This window comes from Oxyura jamaicensis, chromosome 5 (genome assembly GCF_011077185.1).
Source record: "Oxyura jamaicensis isolate SHBP4307 breed ruddy duck chromosome 5, BPBGC_Ojam_1.0, whole genome shotgun sequence".
NCBI lineage: Eukaryota > Metazoa > Chordata > Aves > Anseriformes > Anatidae > Oxyura > Oxyura jamaicensis.
This window is the reverse complement of record NC_048897.1, coordinates 16,088,324-16,108,584: the sequence shown is the minus strand read 5'-3', so window position 1 is coordinate 16,108,584 and position 20,261 is coordinate 16,088,324. Positions and strand designations below refer to the sequence as shown.

The 20,261-nt window shown below is 35.6% G+C and overlaps 1 protein-coding gene across 11 annotated transcripts in view; it reads right to left on the bottom strand.

Moving 5' to 3' along the window:
• RYR3 (ryanodine receptor 3) overlaps positions 1-20,261 on the bottom strand; it is a 222,108-nt gene that overhangs the window by 71,586 nt on the left and 130,261 nt on the right. For 4 of the 11 annotated variants that reach the window (XM_035328748.1, XM_035328745.1, XM_035328746.1 and 1 more), the window contains 13 exons: positions 17,676-17,808; positions 16,539-16,642; positions 14,443-14,578; positions 9,706-9,886; positions 9,139-9,244; positions 7,800-7,920; positions 6,523-6,692; positions 5,640-5,860; positions 4,427-4,517; positions 3,969-4,109; positions 1,984-2,165; positions 1,055-1,133; positions 386-475 (listed from right to left, as the gene is read on the bottom strand). In XM_035328748.1, the coding sequence (XP_035184639.1) occupies positions 386-475; positions 1,055-1,133; positions 1,984-2,165; positions 3,969-4,109; positions 4,427-4,517; positions 5,640-5,860; positions 6,523-6,692; positions 7,800-7,920; positions 9,139-9,244; positions 9,706-9,886; positions 14,443-14,578; positions 16,539-16,642; positions 17,676-17,808 (1,755 nt within the window). The remainder of the gene's footprint in view (positions 1-385; positions 476-1,054; positions 1,134-1,983; positions 2,166-3,968; positions 4,110-4,426; positions 4,518-5,639; positions 5,861-6,522; positions 6,693-7,799; positions 7,921-9,138; positions 9,245-9,705; positions 9,887-14,442; positions 14,579-16,538; positions 16,643-17,675; positions 17,809-20,261) is intronic. The other 7 variants (XM_035328751.1, XM_035328755.1, XM_035328752.1 and 4 more) reach the window with 3 other exon arrangements.

Genomic DNA, 20,261 nt, shown 5'->3' with positions numbered 1-20,261 from the left:
AAGCACATTCTCCAATTTCATTAAAATTTTCTTTTCTTTCTTGAAGACAGAATTACCTTCAAATAGATATGTTAGACTACTTTTATCTAAAACACAGGAGTAGTTGCCAGTCACTTCCTCATCCACAGAGACCTGAAAACCCTGTGCTATTGATGCCTTTAATACCAATTGGCTCAGGCCTACGAAGGCTGCCTAGCGGAAGCATATCATTTATGCAGGTCTCTATTAACTAAACAATCACTGTAGCATATGGAGATTGATGTTCTTATCTGTAAGAATTATAGTTTGCCTCTCCTCCATTTGTATAATAAATTTGAACTGGATTAGAAAAAGTATACAAAATCAAGCTACTTTCCATTAATACAGCTTAAGTATTCTCTATTACCTTTTCAGTTAAAGTTTTGAAAGGTCTTATTAATGGGTGAGTCTTCGTATTTTCATCCAGTGAAACACCGTATTTCCATCCATTATTCGTCTGAAAAATATATATATATACTGAAATAAGATGAGAGCAACACAGATGAGTGAAAACCAGCAAGTTTTGTGTGTCATACTGAATTGTTATCTAACCTCTCACTTGGAAAACCATAAGGCAAATCAATGTGTGACAGCCTTCTCAAAGCTAAGAATAAAGAAAAACGCTAACAACATTTTATGAAATAATAAAGGATATTAGACTTCCCAGGTACTCTCAGATCACAGAGCTGCTGCAGTAAAATTGAGTTTCTGACTTCCTTTAAAAGAACATCATTACCAAGGCAATATGATGCTAAGAAATATGTATTCTTACTTTAAAAAACAGAAGCAAAACAAATTAAGCACCCCTCCCTACCAAATATTTGTCCCAACAAATTCTGGTCACTTTCAAAAAGTGACAAGTATCAATCCACTTGCTTGAGCAAAATCTTTCTTCCACATATCCCTGAAGAAATATATAGAAATTAATGCACACACTGAACAAGTGCCTACCATTTCAACAACTCACATTTGTTTTCAACAATCACCCTAGGTATTACTGGGGAAAGACAGTTGCCAGTCTTAAAACAATTCCTACCTTATCAAAGGCCCACTTATCATGGGAATGTTCAGCATACTTGCTGACAATATACTCCAACTTTTCAGGAAGTACAAGGCTGTAAACAAAGAAGAATTTGGTCATTCAATTGTTAAGTTTGGTCATTCAATTGTAAGTTTGTTTGTTTGGTCATTCAATGGTAAGTTACTGCACTCTGATCTATGAAAAAGAAAAAAAAAGCTTCATCTGCAAATGAAGGCAAGACATTTTGCCTGGTAAATATTTTTTCTTTAGAATAAATAACACAAACCCAAGCAGCTAGAATACATAATTCTTGGTAGTTCTTAATGCAAGACAGTATTAGTATGGTCGTTTCACATTAAATAATTATGAATGGTGTCTCATTCATAAATAATTATGAATTGCTGTCTTGATTTTAACAGCAATCACCAATCAGCAGTAGTCATTTCTTGAATATAGAAATTTTAGAACTCTATATTTTAGAGTTATTTAAAAACTCATGTCTCTACTAAACCATCACACATGATTTGCTTGTTTTGTTCTACCAGGTTGCTAAGATTAAGTTTCAAAACTAAATGAAATTTTAAAAAACTTGGTAATAGGCTAATTGAATCACTTACTACATTTTGATCATCTTGTACCATTTGCCATCACTGTACCACACTCTAAATAATGACAGCATCAACTGATTTAAGTATGTAAATATCCCAAATATTTCTAATGGGGTACATAGGAAGTACTAATTTACTACATACTCTGCAGAATATTGAACATCTCTACAGGGCTAAGACCAGTGTGTTTTGTATCTGCTAAACAGGATATGTTCTAGCAAAGCATTTGGCAGCAAGAAGCAAAAATGCCTGCATTATTTCTGGAAGGTTTAATATCATTAAAAAGTCAGTACCGGCTGGAAAGGAAAGGAAATTGTTATGAAATACATTACTTACTTTGCTGTACTGACAGGTTTGGGATCAAAATTTCCTTCTGGATCCACTGAAGTCTGCTTTTCCAAAGTTGATCTAATTCGTGTATCTAAATAATCAGGAGGCAAGGCACCAGCTATAGCACTTAGACAAGGCAATGCCATTCGAAAGAGCTCTGGATCATACTTCTGCAGGAGAGATAGGAACTGGTTGGAAAATCCAACAAAAAACATGCAAAATGTTAGTGAAAACCAAGCAGCCGTATGTACAAGTATTAGAAGATGCAAAGAGACAGTAAAGCACATTTAAAAACTAAGCACAGAGCAAAATTATTGCTGTATGACCTGTATTTTTCTTGCTATCAACCCGACACATTTTTAAGACTGTTCCATTTACTGTAAGAGTATGCCGACACTTGCTTAAGCATATACAATACATGTAGGAGCATGCAAAGATTATATTATTATATTATATTATATATTATATATTATATTATATTATACATATAACATGTATAATGATGTACTTTTAAAAGACTTTTTGTTCAACAGATTTACTGTTGAACACTGTTGTGCAGGAGTTGCATGCTATTATAATTATTTAATAAATTGAAGAAAGATTTCTCTTGCTTCACTGAAAGACACAGAAAAGCTACATGATTTTCTAAATTTAAATGAGAAAATTGTTTATTATTTTTGTGCTAAAGAATGCTGAAGAGTAATATTAAGGTCCATTGAGGATTCTTGCTGATAAAATTATACATTACAGCAAGAAGAATGCCTAAAACTTTGAACCTTTAACTTCCTTTAGTTTTGTTACAATGTTCTTTAGTGCTTAAGGCACAAGCAAAAGAAGTGAGATCACAGAATGAATTACTTCCACGGACACAGCTGGAAGCCATGAAATTACCAAACCTGTAAATATCTCAGTACAAAACAGAACAATGGAGAACACTGTAACTTAGCAGCTTTACACAATGCTCTCATTGGACTAATAATCATTTACAAAATGATACAAATCCTATTACAGAGGGCCACCAATACTGACAGAAATACATCGTCTTCATTTCTTTGTAAAATACTAAGACAAATTAAATATGGTTCAGGCCCTACTGACACTGTATTTGTGACAGCAGTAAGACAAAAACGTCATTAAAACCAAATACAAATAAGGCTTAAAAGCCATTCTAGAGTAGTGAAGAGACAATGTTTACTTTCATACTATAAAAAGGATGCCTAGAGAAATGATCACCTAAATTTGTTCACTAGAACTGGAATGGACATTCAGCGGGATGCACTGAAAAATACTACTACATTCTCATAGTGAGAACTTGATTTTTGAGCCAAGTTCAAAGAGAACAAGTTCAAAAAGTATTTATCCAGAAAGGCATTTCTAATATCAGAAATGTAATATTTCCTTACTTAGAAAAAACATTACTAAATGCAAAAATCCTAAGATCACACCTGGGAAGAGTACTACAAGAAAATATTTGTTTATGTGAAGGTTGGATCATAGTTTTTAACCGAGGCAAGGACCAGCAAACTAACAAAATACAAGTGTCTGTTTGAAAATGGTATATAATTTAGATTTACAGTGCATACACCAATAATTTGATTAGCATATACATACATTTCTTAAAAATAATGCTATTATATGTCAGTAAAAAGCATTATAAAAAGTTTAGGAGAGCAAAGTAGAATAGAGCTGAGTAGAGAACATTGACTTGTTAGTGCAGCAAGCAATCATTACCAGTGGAAAGGTATATGGCTGTATCAAAAAAAACCCTCACATTTCATTAATTTGGAGGAAATCCTTCATGATTCAGGACTCTCTTTTTTTTTTTTTTTTTTAATATTAGAATGTTACTTCATTGGAAACATTCTTTGTCATACATCCTGTATTATGTGAAAGAATTGCTGAGACAGGCATTTTCTGTTCTTGGCGCCGCAGATTATCATTGTAATGCTTTTATAGAAAGCCCATAGAGAAAGATGAATTCTGATCATTACCTTATGAGACAAGGAATCAAATATTCCCCAGAAAAGTTTCTCAGTTAAATGTAATTCTTCTTCTGCTGCAATTCCATAGCCTCCCATTCCTGAAGGTAGACAATAATACTTCCAGCATTGTTCATAGTGATTTGTCAGAAGCTAGACGTAAAAAAAAAAAAAAAAAAAAAAGTGTAAAACATTGATATTTAATAATACAACACACTGGGTAGCATCTGCTTAAACAGTTACATAAATATTATTTATTATTATTATTATTATTACTTATGCCCACCAATACTATTTATTTATTTCTAACAGATCTTAAAGAGAGTCATTTTTTCTACTTTATCTTTTTGGGGGAGCAGTAGAGCTGTGCCGTGAAAGCATAAAGACTCTGTTATCCCCAGCTAACCCTACTCAGATTATTGTGAACTGAGTTTTATGCTGAATGCATGTACACAAAATACACCATTTACCTTGAGAGGCATTTTACAATACTCATTGAGTAGCGGTACATCAAAAACTAGCCTTCTCAACAGCTGTTGTAGCATAGAGGGACGTAAGTGGCTGTAATTAAAAAAAAGAAAAGAAAAAGAAAAAGGAAGTTCTTGTTAGTAAAAATTCATACAGTCCAGTGAAAATGAAATACAAATTTAAATGATTTTCCACATCGGTATTCAAATGACTCATTAAAACTATTTTGAGAAACATATGGTGTGCACACAACGAAAAACAAAATGAATAGTTAATACCCTCAGGTGTATAAAAATCATTAAAAAACAAATACTAGACTCTCTAAATAAGTTTGAGGAACCTGACTCTACGTCATCTATCTAATGATATAACACAAAGATAAGCAACTTTTGGACTCTCTTATGCAATTAGACAACAGGTATAATTGTCCCATATAACAGCAGAGGAAAGGGTGTTTCTGGTTGCTGTTGGGTTTTGTTTGTTTCTTTGTTCAATTTTAAGGATTCTTCAGGGTGGTTTAGATATACAGAGGAGACAATCTAAGCAAAATAAACAGAATATTGCCCTAAAAGAATGGTTTTTGATATGAAACTACAAAGCAGCAAAATACTCCTGACTGAAACTGATCTTGGAAATTTGTGATTACTACTTGGAAATTATGATTACTATTATTAGAAATAAATCTGTACATCTCTACTATATCGAGGCTCAGTTCAGCTTTAGGATCAGTTTTCAGATTTGGAGAATGATGGGTAGTTTATGTTTTGTTTTTAATGTTTCTTTGTTGGCTTCTTTTATTTTGTTGGCTTTTTATTTTCATTCTTTCCTGATTTTTAAAAAAGAACAAGGTTCTTCAAACCACAATAAAAAATACAAACATGTCAACGCCTTAAATCCCCAACACATAAACTTGCCTAAACATTTTTGGTAATAACTGGTATTTTGTTTTTACAAATAATCAGAATTCATCCTGTATCACTGCAAAGCTCATAGCAATGCAACAGCTTGTAAAATGCAGTATGAGTAACAGAAAAATCAGAACTATTTTATCTTAGGAAAAAAAAACCTTGTCATACAGTCAGGTCATTTATTTCATGCAAGAGTAAAACACTCTTCATTCTACATTATACACAATGAAGAAAATTATTAAAATACATATACTTATTTCCATACACACACAAAAGAAATCAATTTGAACGTATGTATCATACATACTGGCAAATAGCAAGCAGGCATTCTTCAATAGTGTCTCGTTGTGCTTTTGTAAGGGAACGTCCTTTGGATAACCTATATATTGTGTGAAGCATGGAGTCAACCAGAGAAGCATGATGCTCTGTTCCAGAAAAGAGGGGAGCACATCTTTTGAGTAATGGAAACACAGCTGAACAAATATATCTATTTAGTGCGAGAGCTGCCTCTGTGGTACTTAGAGAAACCTGTATGAAGTAGTAATTGATTGTTAGTATAATATGGAATAAAAGTTACTAAATATGAAATTATAAAACATAATAAAGCATATTCCTGAGGTCCCCTTAGTGGCTGGGTACTAATATAGTATTCCCAGTATATGCATGAGGACAAAAGCCATTTATTTTTAACTTGAGAAAATCAAGTCATCCCACTTATCCCATTAAAACAGATTCCTTTCCCCACTGCTTTCTAACCCAATAAAAGCAAAAAAGAAAGCAGGCAGAGTATTTCTTTAAACAGGTTATGAAAAATCACCAAGCATTAGGTAGCATTTTTCATCTCACTCAATTTCCTCCTACCTACACATACATGAATTTTCAGTGCAATTGGAAAGCACGCATAAAATAAAAGTAATCATTAAGCCTATTACAGAATATCCTATGTACTTATAGCATAATTAACGTAAGCCTGCATTTAAAGTACAGTACACCACTGCTTTCAGTGGTACTGAATGCTTATAATTAAAACTTAAACACAATAAATGAACAAAAATATAATTGAACTACTACTGCTTGGGTTTACAGTGAGCATATTTTTTAAAGATATTTTAACTTGAAGTTCCATTTATTACACTAATTGAGCCATTAAATCCAGCCACAGCACCTGATCTGCATAGCAAAATACTTACTGTATCCAGAGAGGCAGAAGCTCTTAAATCCGGTAAAAATCCAACTTCCAATAGGTGAAGGAGGAAGCTTTGGTCCTTAATACCATATACACGGTCCAAGAAGAGTACCATTGGTGCTTTATGATCAGGACAGAAATTTGCAGACATGTCTGGCTCATTTACTGTGCCATCTATACAAATATATAATGGCTTTTAATAGAAAATCACTGAATAAACAAGAAACAAGAAGACAAGGAAAGACACTATCATTATATTTATTGACTAAAATCAAATGTTTGAAATCATATTCTTGGTTCAGTTTTCTTGTATGCTGAAAAAGAATTCAAGGTAGTTATTAAAAAAACATATTGCAATTGATTAATCTTTCTGTCTTAAATGAAAACTTAAGAATTATTGGATAAAGTATTCTACTTGTTTCATTACTATTACAGAGAATATTTGTAAGGTAAAATTAAAGAAACATTATTGTGAATGTTAATACATAGTAACTGTGAAGTTTCAGAAGGTTAAGAATTTTAATTTCTGTATCATGTAAACTAGACTAGAAAGAATATGTAATACAAGCAAAGACAACAGTAACAGACATTAACTGATAAACCATCTGTAAAAGGGAATGACTGTAAAGGGGAATAGATAATTCTTGTGAAAAAGAAAGGACAAGAGAAGGAGGGGAAGGAGGATAACATTACTTTGGAGTAGAACTAAATGATAAATTGGTAGCTTATAGCCAGTGGAACATGCAGCAGCTAACAGGAAGATGAAGATCATATAACATAAAAACCTCTTCCTCTGTTGCATTTATACTTTACATAAAATTACAGTTTGTAGGGTTATCTTGGAAGTTATGTTTGGAAATAAATCCACCCTGGATAACAATAAGACCGCTTCTAGGAAAGAATCAACAGTCACACAACAAACAAGAATACATGATCAGTACCCCTTTTCATCTTGAACTCTCTGATTCTGTAGTATTTTTAAGTTTCAGAGTGATGAAAGTACAAAGGGAATGAGGTCAAGTGTATGTGTTATACATAAAGAGATAGTGTCTCTATAGCAACTGCAGAAGACAAAATAGTGGGACAGATGGGCCACTGCAGTGTTCCAGTAAGGTATTTCTTATATTTTTACATTCTCTGCTCCACAGGACCAAGTATCTCTTCAATAGGTCTAATTGATCCATACCTAATTAAAATCTAAAGAACATTTCACACCTGAAAGTTATGTGTTAACAGCTTTTTATAAAATGTGAACTTATCTGCTAAAAGTGTTGAAGTTACCTTTGTTAACTGTTGACAGCTTTAGCGGTATACTTATAATCCCAACCAAATCTTCAGTTGGCACTAGAGATCGGAGGATTGACCTTATTCGAATAGCTTCACCTTTTCCACTTTGAATAAGCTATTAGAAAAAGTTCATCAATTAAGAAACTTAATACGGAGTGAAATCAGAAGGAAAAAAAATATCTAAATACTGATATTAGTATGTTTTTTTTGGAAACACTGTACTGCCTGGAAAAAAAAAAAAAAAGAAATCCAGTCTATCACAGCACTATAAAGAAATGCTGATTTTAAGCTTATCCTACTTTTTCATCGCTCCTAATTTTGATATCATAAATGGATAATTTATTGATGCTATAAATTCCTAATAAAACAAACAAACAGCTACATGGCTAAGCTTTCCAAGGATCAATCAAAGTGCTGAAAGCAAAAAATTCTGAATGACTCATGTTACAGAACATTCAGTGATATTTTTTCAGCTTGCCTTTTTATACTATGAACAGATGCAAACCTGTCAGATGTACCTACACATTGTCCTATTATTTTTATGCAGTAAAAATCACAAAAGGAATTAACAATAATGGGGTGACCAGCTTGTTTTAACTTCTAGCAGAAAATACATATTCACATTCTGTCTCTCTGAAAACCTCTTCCAGTAATTTTCTTAATATTAAAGTAGCAATATACAGCTAGATACAATTTTACACCTAGTAAAGCTAATAGCTTTGGTAATTTCAAGTATGGAGGTTACAAGTCAAAGCTCTTGCTTATCGTTGTACTGAGACACATAAACATGGCACTTTCATCTGGATGTGTGCTACTAAAGCATTTTAAATAGTGACAAGCAAAAGTCACTTTAACACCAACTTTTACATGTGGCTGTTACAGCCATTACACATTCAAAAGAGTTATTTCACTTATTTTTCCACGTATTCATGTAGTGTTAATGCCATATTTCAACAGTACACAAGAATTAAGTTCTGTATCACACTGTTATGAAAATTACTTTTATGGCTTTCTGGAGGACAGTAAAGGGCCAGCTTCAGAAATTTTATTAGCAGTGTAAATGTGTACCACTAGTAGTTCATTTTTGCTTTAATCCTATAGTCATAAAAAAATCCCATATTTTACATAAATAACAGAACACAAGGAATGAAAAGTCAGTGATTCTCTATGAACAATTGGCAGGGAACACATCTGTATAGATACAGTGAAAAATGTAATAAAGCATACCTCCTGACAGTAGAAAGCCTTTGAATAAAGAATATTTTAGTTAGATACATACAGTTCTGTTTACAAATCTCCCACACTTTCTGAGCAAGCGACAGAATGAACTTACATGCATTTCTGGTGCACAGCGTCCAAGTAAATCTATGAGAGCCGAGTAAAATGACATGATTGCATTGCCCATGTGCACAATCTCCTCCTCTTCCTCCTCCTCATCACTAAAATATAATCAATAATACCAGTGAGTATTTTTGCTAATCCAAGTTTATAGCTTCTCTCTGGAGCTAGATCCATGATCCAGAGACTATAAATCAGATACAACCATTTCCTCCAGCTACAGATTACATTTTTTTTTTATCTCTAGAGTTAGGAAGCAATTGAACAGTAATAACTACTTCATACCACCCTTCTGTCTTCCTCTTTCACTTTACCATTATCTTAGCTTCATTCTGTAACAGACTTCTTATTTGCTTTGTCCTTCAGGCTGCTTCTCCTCTGTAACTCTTATTCTACATTATTATATTTCACAAATTCCACAACTGCTTGTGGGTGTGAATCTCTAATGTTCTGGGTTTGTAATAATGACTTACCCAATAGGGTCTGTTATCTACATACTTCTGGTGATATTAAACTAGATTTTAAATCATCATTTTCCAAACATGCATTCACATTTACTTACCCTTCTCTCTTATATCCTTGTGAGGGAAGGTCACGAGAAGGATTCTCTGAGATTCTGATAGCTTCTTGCATAGCTGCCAGCAAACCATTTCCTCCTTCTCCTCTAAGGTCTGGTCCAAAGCACTCTGGCCGTCGAATAAGTAGCTTGACAACAACACTTGCATTTTCTTCAACACTTTCACCTGAAGACCAAAATAAAGTCTTAGCACAATACATATATTCTTCTGAAAGGTATCCTTTAGTCAGAAGGAGACTCTGAATTTCCTCTGAATTTTACAAAATATAAAATTAATCTTCAATCTTGTTTCTGAAAGCAAGAATCTATCAGTTTGGCAGCATGAGATGTGCTTTACCAAAAGATATCTAGGTTTAAAAGTGACAGGATAGACATGCCTTGCCAAACTTTTACTACACTCAGTCTAGAAGGTTCACTTCAGAAGGTTAATTTGCTTTTTGTGCCAAAGACTGCTTCCTCCTAGAGTTAAAATATTGTGATAGGTTCTTTTGCACAAAATGGACTAGAAAGTAACCCAAACATATAATACCAACAAGTGAGAATGCCACTGAAAGCAGCAATTTTCTATTCCTGGGCAACCTGTACAAATGATGATGAGACATAGTTTTTGATGGACTCCTTTTACAGACAGGTAGATTTTGAATAAATTCATTCATGGCTTTAGGAAATATCTTGTAAGCACCACTCCTAGCACACAGACAGAGAAATGTACTTCTTACTGAAGTTCATGATACCACACACATTGAATAAAGCCAACAACCACCCAGCCTCTTGTTCCCTCCCATCCCCTGCAGGAGAGGGAGAAAACAGAAGGAAGCTGACTCAAACTCATCGGTTGAGATAACAACAGTTTAGCAGAGAAAGCAAAAGCTGTGCATGCAAGCAAAGCAAAAAGATTAATTTATTCACCACTTAAGTTCAACAAGGCCAAGTGCCGGGTTCTGCACCTGGGGCACAACAACCCCAAACAGAGCTACAGGCTGGGAGATGTGTGGAAAGCTGCCTGGCAGAGAAGGACCTGGGAGTATTGGTTGACAGTCGGCTGAATATCAGCCAGCAGTGTGCTCAGGCGGCCAAGAAGGCCAGCAGCATAAGAAACAGCGCAGCCAGCAGGTCCAGGGAAGTGATTGTCCCTCTGTACTCGGCTCTGGTGAGGCCGCACCTCGAGTACTGTGTTCAGTTTTGGGCCCCTCGCTACAAGAAGGACATGGAGGTGCTTGATCGAGTCCAGAGAAGGGCTGCGAAGCTGGTGAAGGGTCTGGAGAACAAGTCTTATGAGGAGCGGCTGAGGGAGCTGGGACTCTTCAGCCTGGAGAAGAGGAGGCTCAGGGGCGACCTTATTGCACTCTACAGGTACCTGAAAGGAGGCTGTAGCGAGGTGGGGGTTGGTCTATTCTCCCACGTGCCTGGTGACAGGACGAGGGGGAATGGGCTAAAGTTGCGCCAGGGGAGGTTTAGGTTGGATATTAGGAAGAACTTCTTTACTGAACGGGTTGTTAGTCACTGGAATAGGCTGCCCAGGGAAGTGGTGGAGTCACCATCCCTGGAGGTCTTTAAAAGACGTTTAGATGTAGAGCTTAGGGGTATGGTTTAGTGGAAGATTTGTTAGCGTTAGGTCAGAGGTTGGACTCGGTGATCTTGGAGGTCTCTTCCAACCTTGACTACTCTGTGACTCACATAGGTAGTGAAGTGCAGCATAAAATATTTAGTCTGTTCATTGAAAGCAGGGCCCCAGAACACATAGTGGTTGTATAAGAAGACAAACACAATAACCATGAACATCCCCCTCTTCCTAATCCTTTCCCTGAGCTTTTATTGCTGAGCTCGTCATATGATATGGAGTATCTCTTTGGTCGGTTTGGGTCAGCTCTCCTGGCTGTCCCACTGCCAGTGTGTCCACTGCCAACTTCTTGCCCACCCTGAATGTACTTGCTGGGGTCAAGGAAGGGGGCAGAGTGGGAAGAAATTGAGAAAGCCATCACACTATGTAAACAGTTTAGCAATAGCCAGAACATTTGTAGTTTATCGACAGTGTTTCAGCACTTTACGGACTCCTATGAAGAAAGTTAATTCCATTCCAGCCAGACCTAGTACATGACAAGAATTATTTGATTTTAAATGGGCCAGCTAAAGCAAAAAATGTTGCTCAACATTCTGGCCTTGGTACTTCATCAGTGGAACACTCATCTCAGAGTTGAATCTTCTCAGTATAACTAAAGAATAACAACTCATATTTTAGATTAAATCAGAGGTAAATCTCCTGATTCCTTCTACTGCATACTTACATGTTGGTTAAATACTCTTCTTGTTGTTTAAAGCCTGAAATTGAATATTTCATCTTCTCTATACACAAAAATCACATTAAAATCAGCTTTGTGGGGAAAAATGAATGTATAGTTGAAAAGGGACGAGAGTAGGTTATCTATTGTATAAATTCAGGAAGGGCACACAGGTTGTGACCCAGATGTTTGCTGAATAAAAGTCATTAAGAAATTTTCACATAAATGATCTCTTTATATTTCATCTAACTGCTTTTAGTGCTTAAAGTTTAGCATTTGGCATGTGGATATAATATGGGTATAATAATGGGGTAAAAAAAAAAAGCTCAGCTCATGGTTGAATGCAAACATTTAAAAAATTCACAGTGGACACCTTATAAAGCTAATCTGTGGGATGATATGAGATTAATGGCACATATAGGAAGAAAACACATTAAAGGAAAGGAAACAGAGTTCAGTCACTGAACTTGTGATGTCAGTAGCTTTATCCCACAGATCATCAGTATCAGTATTTTACTTAAAAGCTACAATAATAACCCAGTACATAAACTTCAGTATCACGTTTATACTGAACTGAATTTTGCATCTTAAGTACACACTAAAAAAATGGGATTAGAAAATGTGTTATTTAGCAAAGAATAACAGGGCCATCAGGAAGTCAAAGCCTTTGATACGGTCCCTCACCACATTCTTCTCTAAATTGGAGGGGTATGGATTTGAAGGACGGACTGTTAGGTGCATAAAGAATTAGTTGGCTGGTCGCAGCCAAAGCGTTATACTCAACAGTTCTATGTCTTGGTGGAGGCTGGTCACAAGTGGTGTCCCTCAGGGGTCAGTCTTGGGACCAGTGCTCTTCAACATCTTTATCAACAACATAGATGACAGAATCGAGTACACCCTCAGCAAGTTTGCAGATGACACCAAGCTGAGTGGTGAAGTCGATACAATAGAAGGGATGCCATCCAGAGGGACCTGAACAGGATGGAGAAGTGGGCCCATGAAAACCTGATGAGGTTCAACAAGGCCAAGTGCAAGGTGTTGCACTTGGGCTGGGGCAATCCCAGGTATTTATATAGACTGGGAGAAGAAGAACTTGAGAGCAGCCCTGCAGAGAAGGACCTGGGGGTCCTGACGGATGAGAAGCTGGGCATGAGCCAGCAGTCTGTGCTTGCAGCCCAGAAAGCCAACTATGTCCTGAGTTGCATGAAAAAAGGGGTGGCCGGCAGGGAGAGGGAGGTGATTGTCCTCCTCTACTCTGCTCTTGTGAGACCCCACCTGGAACACTATGTGCAGGCCTGGGGCCCCCAGCACAAGAAGGATGTGGAGCTCTTGGAACGGGTCCAGAGGAGGGCCACTAAGATGATCAGAGGGCTGGAGCACCTCTCCTATGCAGGAAGGTTGAGTGAACTAGGCTTGTTTAGCTTGAAGGAGAGAAGGCTCAGGAAGACCTCATTGCGGCCTTCCAGTACTCAAAGGGAGCATATAAACCGGAGGGGGAATGCCGGTTTACATGTGTTGGTAGTGACAGGACAAGGGGGAATGGTTTTAAACTAATACAGGGGAGATTTAGGTAGGTATTAGGTAGATATTAGGAGAAAGTTTTTAACTCAGAGGGTGGTGAGGCACTGAACAGGTTGCTCAGAGAGGTGTGAATGCCCTGGAGGCATTCAAGACCAGGCTGGATGTGGCTCTGGGCAGCCTGCTCTAGTGGTTGGCAACCTTGTCCAGAGCAGGGGGGTTGGAACTAGATGATCTTTAAAGTCCTTTTCAACCCAGGCCATTCTATGATTCTATGAAGTCAGAGTCAAAGGAAGGTAACAGTAGGTGAGATAACTGGGACAGAGGTTTTGGAAGGAGCAGCTAAGCACTTCAGACATTTCAGTTTTGTATTTTCCCCACTTAAAACACAGGTATGATCTTGAACAAACACAACTCCTGACTTTGCACAGATCTGGTGTTTTACTAGATGCTTTAAAACCTGATACATCAGAAAACTGCGTAAGCCAGTGCTCTATTGGAAAATTTCCTTTTCTTAATGCAAAATAGCTTAATTACAAACCTCTAATTCTCTCAGTGGCTTAGTGGCCAAGGAAATTCTAAAATCAGAGCAAACTGGTTAAGTTTTCAGATATATCACGGTCTGACCTAAAAGAGTACAATTACTCTATACCACAGTTTACTTATTGGTAGAATTCCTAACTTCATTTGCTACCTTAATAAGATACTCAAATCAATATTAAAAGTTGCAAAAGGAATAATAAAAAAGTAACTATAATTTTGAAGATTCCAAAAAAATATATTAATAAACAGCATATAATAATTACCTGTTTTTTGTGATGAGAATGGTATGCATTAACCTCTCGTCATCCATTAACACATTCTTATGTATAGAAAAGTAATTTTAAGAAATCCTTTTGATAGAATGCCAAGAAATTATACTTACTGTTAACAAAAACTGCAAATCTTAAGAATGACAGGTAACGTTCACCCTCTATTGGATTCCATCCAATATCTGGATATCCTTTAGCTAGCAATACTGGACAACTCTGCAGGCCACAACCAGCCAAGTAAGTAACAACCTACAATATAGAAGCAATTATTTATTCATGGACGTGGAAATAAATTTCTAAAAATACTGCCAATGCATGATTTTTTTTTTAATAACATGGTTTTAATATAAGAGGTGTTTTATCTGAGAAACTACCAACATAGCTCAATATTGCATCAGTCTTAGTTTCTAGTTCTTGCTTTTGATAATGACAAAAAAAGCCAAACTCTTTATTTCTGAAACTACCAAACTGTATCATGAGACAACAACAGAACAACATGAAAAAGGTTTAATTTGGAAGGTAAAAAGTAGAATAAAATACTAAGGAATTAAATATTCAGATCTTTTTTACACTTTTTAAACAGTTAAAAATACTAACAACTTCAAAAACGCATAAATAGCTTTGTATGAATAATTTGCTACAACAGCAAAGTAAATGTTGCATCAGAAGCTTACCTACTGTAAATCCAATTCTAACAGATATGCAAATAATTAAAATTTTCAGAAGATAGATCAATATCAGTGAACAGTTAAGTGTCTGGAGAACCATAAAGATTAAATTTTTTGGTAAAACACAAATACCCAATATAGCATTTCTTATCAGGAAGAATATCTTTAAGCAAGACAAATCACTGAGAAATTACAAATGTCATTAATTATAGTAAGCAGAATTTCTGAAACATGAATGAAACATTTTCTCAATCATTTAAAAGGAAATTGTCAGGTAACTGCACAGATGTGATCTTTGTTTTTATTTAAAATACGTAAGGATAACATCTTAAGATGATTTTAGTCCCCAAATAGGTTTTGAAATAGGTAATTCACTGACTTGCCTAACATTACTTTCCTTGAAAATATGACAGTCAATGCTGGTGCTCCAGTTTCTAACAGTGTATCCTGGGGTCAATGCTGTTAATATTTCATTAACAATAGAATGGAGTGCACCTTTGGCAAGTTTGCAAATGATAAAAATCTGGGAATTGTTCTCAATACTACCTTTATCTAATTAGTATATTCCTGTGCTCTCACACCACTTCCATTCATATTCCTGTCCTTGTCTTCTCTGAGCTATCCCCATCATATGTCCATTTATTTCCATTTTCTAACCTTTGCCTCTCCCAGTGTATATGCTGAATACAAACACCACCACAACCACTCTTCACCCACTTCTACCCTCATCACAGGATTCTCCCATACTCTACATAGGCTTTACCTCTGCTAAACTATCATATTAAACCCTCCCTTCTGGCTTCTGTTTCCCACTGCTGTGTTAGAACACATCCCTTCCCTTTCCTGTATTCCTTTTCTTCTGACTTTGTATCCACCTTCCATCTACTATTTTGTTCCTCTTCCCAGGTATACAGAGAACTTTATGCCATTTTTTGTATCTTTTTACCCGCTATTCCTACTTCATCCCTCTTCTCCTTAAATTTCCCTTTATTCCTAACCACCGTGAATGGTTAGGAATACTACCTGAATCCCGGATTCAATTTACTGCTGCAGCTAAACCTAATATTCTATTCCAACTTCCTTTGTTCATGTATCTGCCCTACTATTCTCTTAGATTTTACCTCTGTTCTCCCCATCAATCTCTTTGATTTATTTAAGCCATGAGACTTTTATTCACTTTCTCCTCTTACTTCACCTGAATTTGCCCTTCCCCAGACAATGTTTCCTGACATGTCTTTCTCCTGCTTCATGCCTTTTTTCTTGTTATTCTTTCTAGCTGACAGTAATAGCAAAAGGATACAGAAGACAGGAAAACACCTTCTTGTTCTTTTTTTGCTGATTCCCACCAAGTATAAAGCCAAAGCAAGGTATAGAGCCAAAGCAAGGAAAATACTGCTCAGTCTACCTTATGCTAAGACAGCACATTCCTAGAGCAACTATTTCTGAAAAGATCATATTCAAAAATTACTGTGATCAGACTTGCCCTTTTCCCTTCTACTACAAGTACACTGTTGAATAAGTAGGTTAGAGTGATCACTTACTTTATCCAGATCTGGCTCTTCCAGTGCTAGCGCAAGCTCATTGTTGTCCATTACGGAGGCTGCTGCAACATCTAGTGGTGTTGAACCTCTCATTGAAGGAAATGCTGCAGAAGAATGTTAATGTACAAAAATTAAATTCAATTTGCAGTAATCACAGTCATGCAGCAGATGGCAGCAATCACAATGGAATCTAAACATATTAACAGTATGTTGTATGATTGTTCTTCAATCAAGAACATGGTTAACATTCAAATAATGTTAAAATAAATGCTGAAATTCTTTTCTGTCTTGACATCCATATCCACAAACATAAAGAACTATGCTGCTTTTAAATGCAGATAAAGAAATCAGTATTAACAACACAGCAAACTAGAAAAAAATTATACTATTTCTCTAGCAGAGCAACATTCCAGCTTTATAACTAAGAAACTGTACAACCATATCAATTCAAGACTTTTAATATGCCTATATCCAGCTAAAATATCCACTTTTGAACTTCAGCGTTGCCTGTTTTCATTCTTTCATTCTTATTCCATTTTCTGTGTTTAATATGGGCAAACATAGGCATAGAAATAGCAATCATGAACAGCTAAAACACTGTGAAATCACAAGCTATCTTGTCTTGGTATACCTTATCGATATAAGCCATCTACCTAGCCAAGAAAAATCTTCTTGAACTACAAAGTCTAATACATGCACATTTTAAAATCAAACACCCATTCCAAAGGAAAAATATGAAATTCATATCAGTGGACTAAAGGGAAGGGAAAGAACAACAATTAAAAAGTAACTTGTGTTGATGCCCAGATGAAACTGACCCTTGCCAGAGGGCTAAAGTAATCTTAGATTTCTAATTGAAATTATATTGGATGGAAAAAAAAGTCAAACAGCATGGATTTCATCCTAAATCTTTCAAGATATCAAAAAAAAGAAAGAAAGAAAAAAAAAAAAAAACAAAAAAAAAAAAACAGGTTAAGCTCCTCTGTTTCAAATGTAATTAACAGACATACAAAGATGAAAGAAAAGTGGAAAAAAGTATGTAAGAGAGGCTTCAGCACACGATTCAACTTGCTATACAAATTAGATGGCAAACTTGTGATAGCACATTTCCTTCTTTGTTACAGCTACATGACATACCCAGCCCAACGCTGCTGTTTTCCAGTAAGTAACTAAGATGCTCAAACATGGCTTTTTGGTTTTGACGACTAATTCGACAGAAGTAGCATAGGAATCGACAACAGCTCGCCACCATCTTAGGAAAAGCGATCTGCTGAAGAAGAAAGTTGACAAAGCAGTGAAATATGTTAATTACCAATCTGTTCCAATTCTTCTTCCTGCATCCCTAATAAGGAAAGTATAGCGAAGTTACCAAGGTGACAAGCAATTGATGGTTGCTCTTGTTCTAATTTAAGAAAGGACCTGCATTTCCTTTTAACTTGTGTTCATTAGGCCATTGGATTTAAAATGTTGAAAAATCATTTTACAGGGAACTACAGGGGACATATAATGAAGAAAAACTGAGAGTTATTTCTCAACTCTCAAACAAAGCAATCTGCAGACTTGCAAATGTGGTTATACATAAACAACATTATGGTAACAAGCTCAACCAAAAAGTATTAGGTCACAGCAGAATAAAATATTAAAGGACCTTAGTGTATCCAGACATATTCATTAAAATAAGAATACACAGTCTTTTTAAAAAGGTTTCTACAAGACTTCTACATTCCTCAATACATAGGCCTGATAACATACATTAATATTTTATTTTTGCTGTGCAATTTTTTTTAAAGACATTTTCCTTGCTGTGTATTACATGCAAAGGATTTCTCTTCTGAAAATAAAATAATTTAATCTGTAGCATACCCAAATGAACGTTTCACAAACTGCAATTAGTCATAACATCTTCTGACATGAAAAACTTATGCCAGTCTCACATTTTACTAAAAGGAGATGAAAGAACAAGATCAAAAATCATGGGAGAGACTTTTGATGTTTGTTTCAAGGTTACCCTACCAGATGTATTAAATTTATCATTATATGGCATTTAAAGTGTCAAGCACGGTTGCAAATCTGCAGCCTAAGGAGGCACAGAAAATTGGGCAGAAAATTAATCACCACCCAGGAGAATTCTTTTTGAAATAATCTGACCAACACTCATCAGGCAAAAATAGGAATGTATTCTATATACATATATACATATACACACTCTATAATATCCTGTAAAATACATTAAATTCTGTGACATATATACATATACACACTCTATAATATCCTGTAAAATGCATTAAATTCTGTGAGATCCAAGGTGATCTTCAAGCACTTTAATCAAAATACCATGTTTTTTCTTCCTCTGACATCCTGCCTCCTTCACTTTGTACCTTGCAACTATAAATAATATTACTTAATTATATAAAGCATAATAAATATTGCCTCCTTTACAGAACAAATTTAATTCATTCTAATGCAGCCTTTTCAACTCAGACAACAGTTTTGTGGGGGAAAAAAAAGTGATTGTGCTAATTAGAAGTTATATGATAATGTATTATCTATTGAAGACATCAGGTACATTTCCTAACTTCCATAGACTTGAGTTGATTAACCATAGTTTGACACAGGGTTTTTTTGTTAATGTGTGTGGCTCACTTGGCTATTTTAGTCATGAAGGTGCTATTATGTAAAAGTAGCAATAGAGCAATAGACATGATTTCTGTTTTTAAATGTATGATAGAAGAAAATTAATGAAAAACATTCATTAATTCCTGAAAACACTCAGCAAAGCTTCCACACCCATAATTTATAGGGATTTTAAACTAAGCAGAATGTGTGACATAACCTTGTTTACAAAATTACAGTAAGAGCCACAATGTCAAAAAATTGTCATTTTAGAAATTCTTTATTATTAATAGGTACTGAAACAAAAATGGAATTTGAAAATTTCCAGATCAGTAAGAAGTAATTTTGAAGTAAAATGTTTCCATTTTAAGAGTCAAAAAGGGCATTGCTCAGGATTCTTTGAAAGATAACTAACGATAGAGTTGTGAGGAACTCAACTAAGCACAAAAAGCAATGTTCTAATGTCTGATGCCACCACTATTCCTGAACTGTACATAAGCAAGCCATTAGATAAAAGCCTGAAGAATTTCAACTGAGCGTATAAAACCATCACTGACCAAGGCATGCACACTGTTTCTGGCCCTACTCCTTTCTACTTAAGGACACTTTACCTGGGCCAGTAAAAGATCCCCAGCATACAGAGGCATGTACCTTTTCCAGTTTAATGCCTTCCAGTTAGACCCTAAGTGAAAAACCTTTCAAGTGAGACGTCTATACGTGCTTAGAAGATAAGCATGCCAGCAGGAGATCAACAGACAGCATATGGCAATAATTTTTAAAAGCAGTGCTCTCCCTGCAAGGTTCATATGGAAGATATTTCACATTTGGAACTCAGAAGCAACACTTCTCTGCCTGTACAGTTCCTTGTCCAATGGTTTGCTCTATGAAATCTCCCAACTGCAGTATCTAAAATCTGTGTTAATGTTGTGCAAAACTTTGTTAATAAGCCTTGCTGTGTTATTTCATAATATAACTATAGCCCTCCATTTCCATTTAAAATAAAAAAGAAAGGGTTCTGAAGGGTAGGTATCTGCAAGTTTCCACTCTTAAGGAGAAAATGAGGCACCATGAGACTGGAATAGATCAAATTCTAAAACACACCCCATTTCA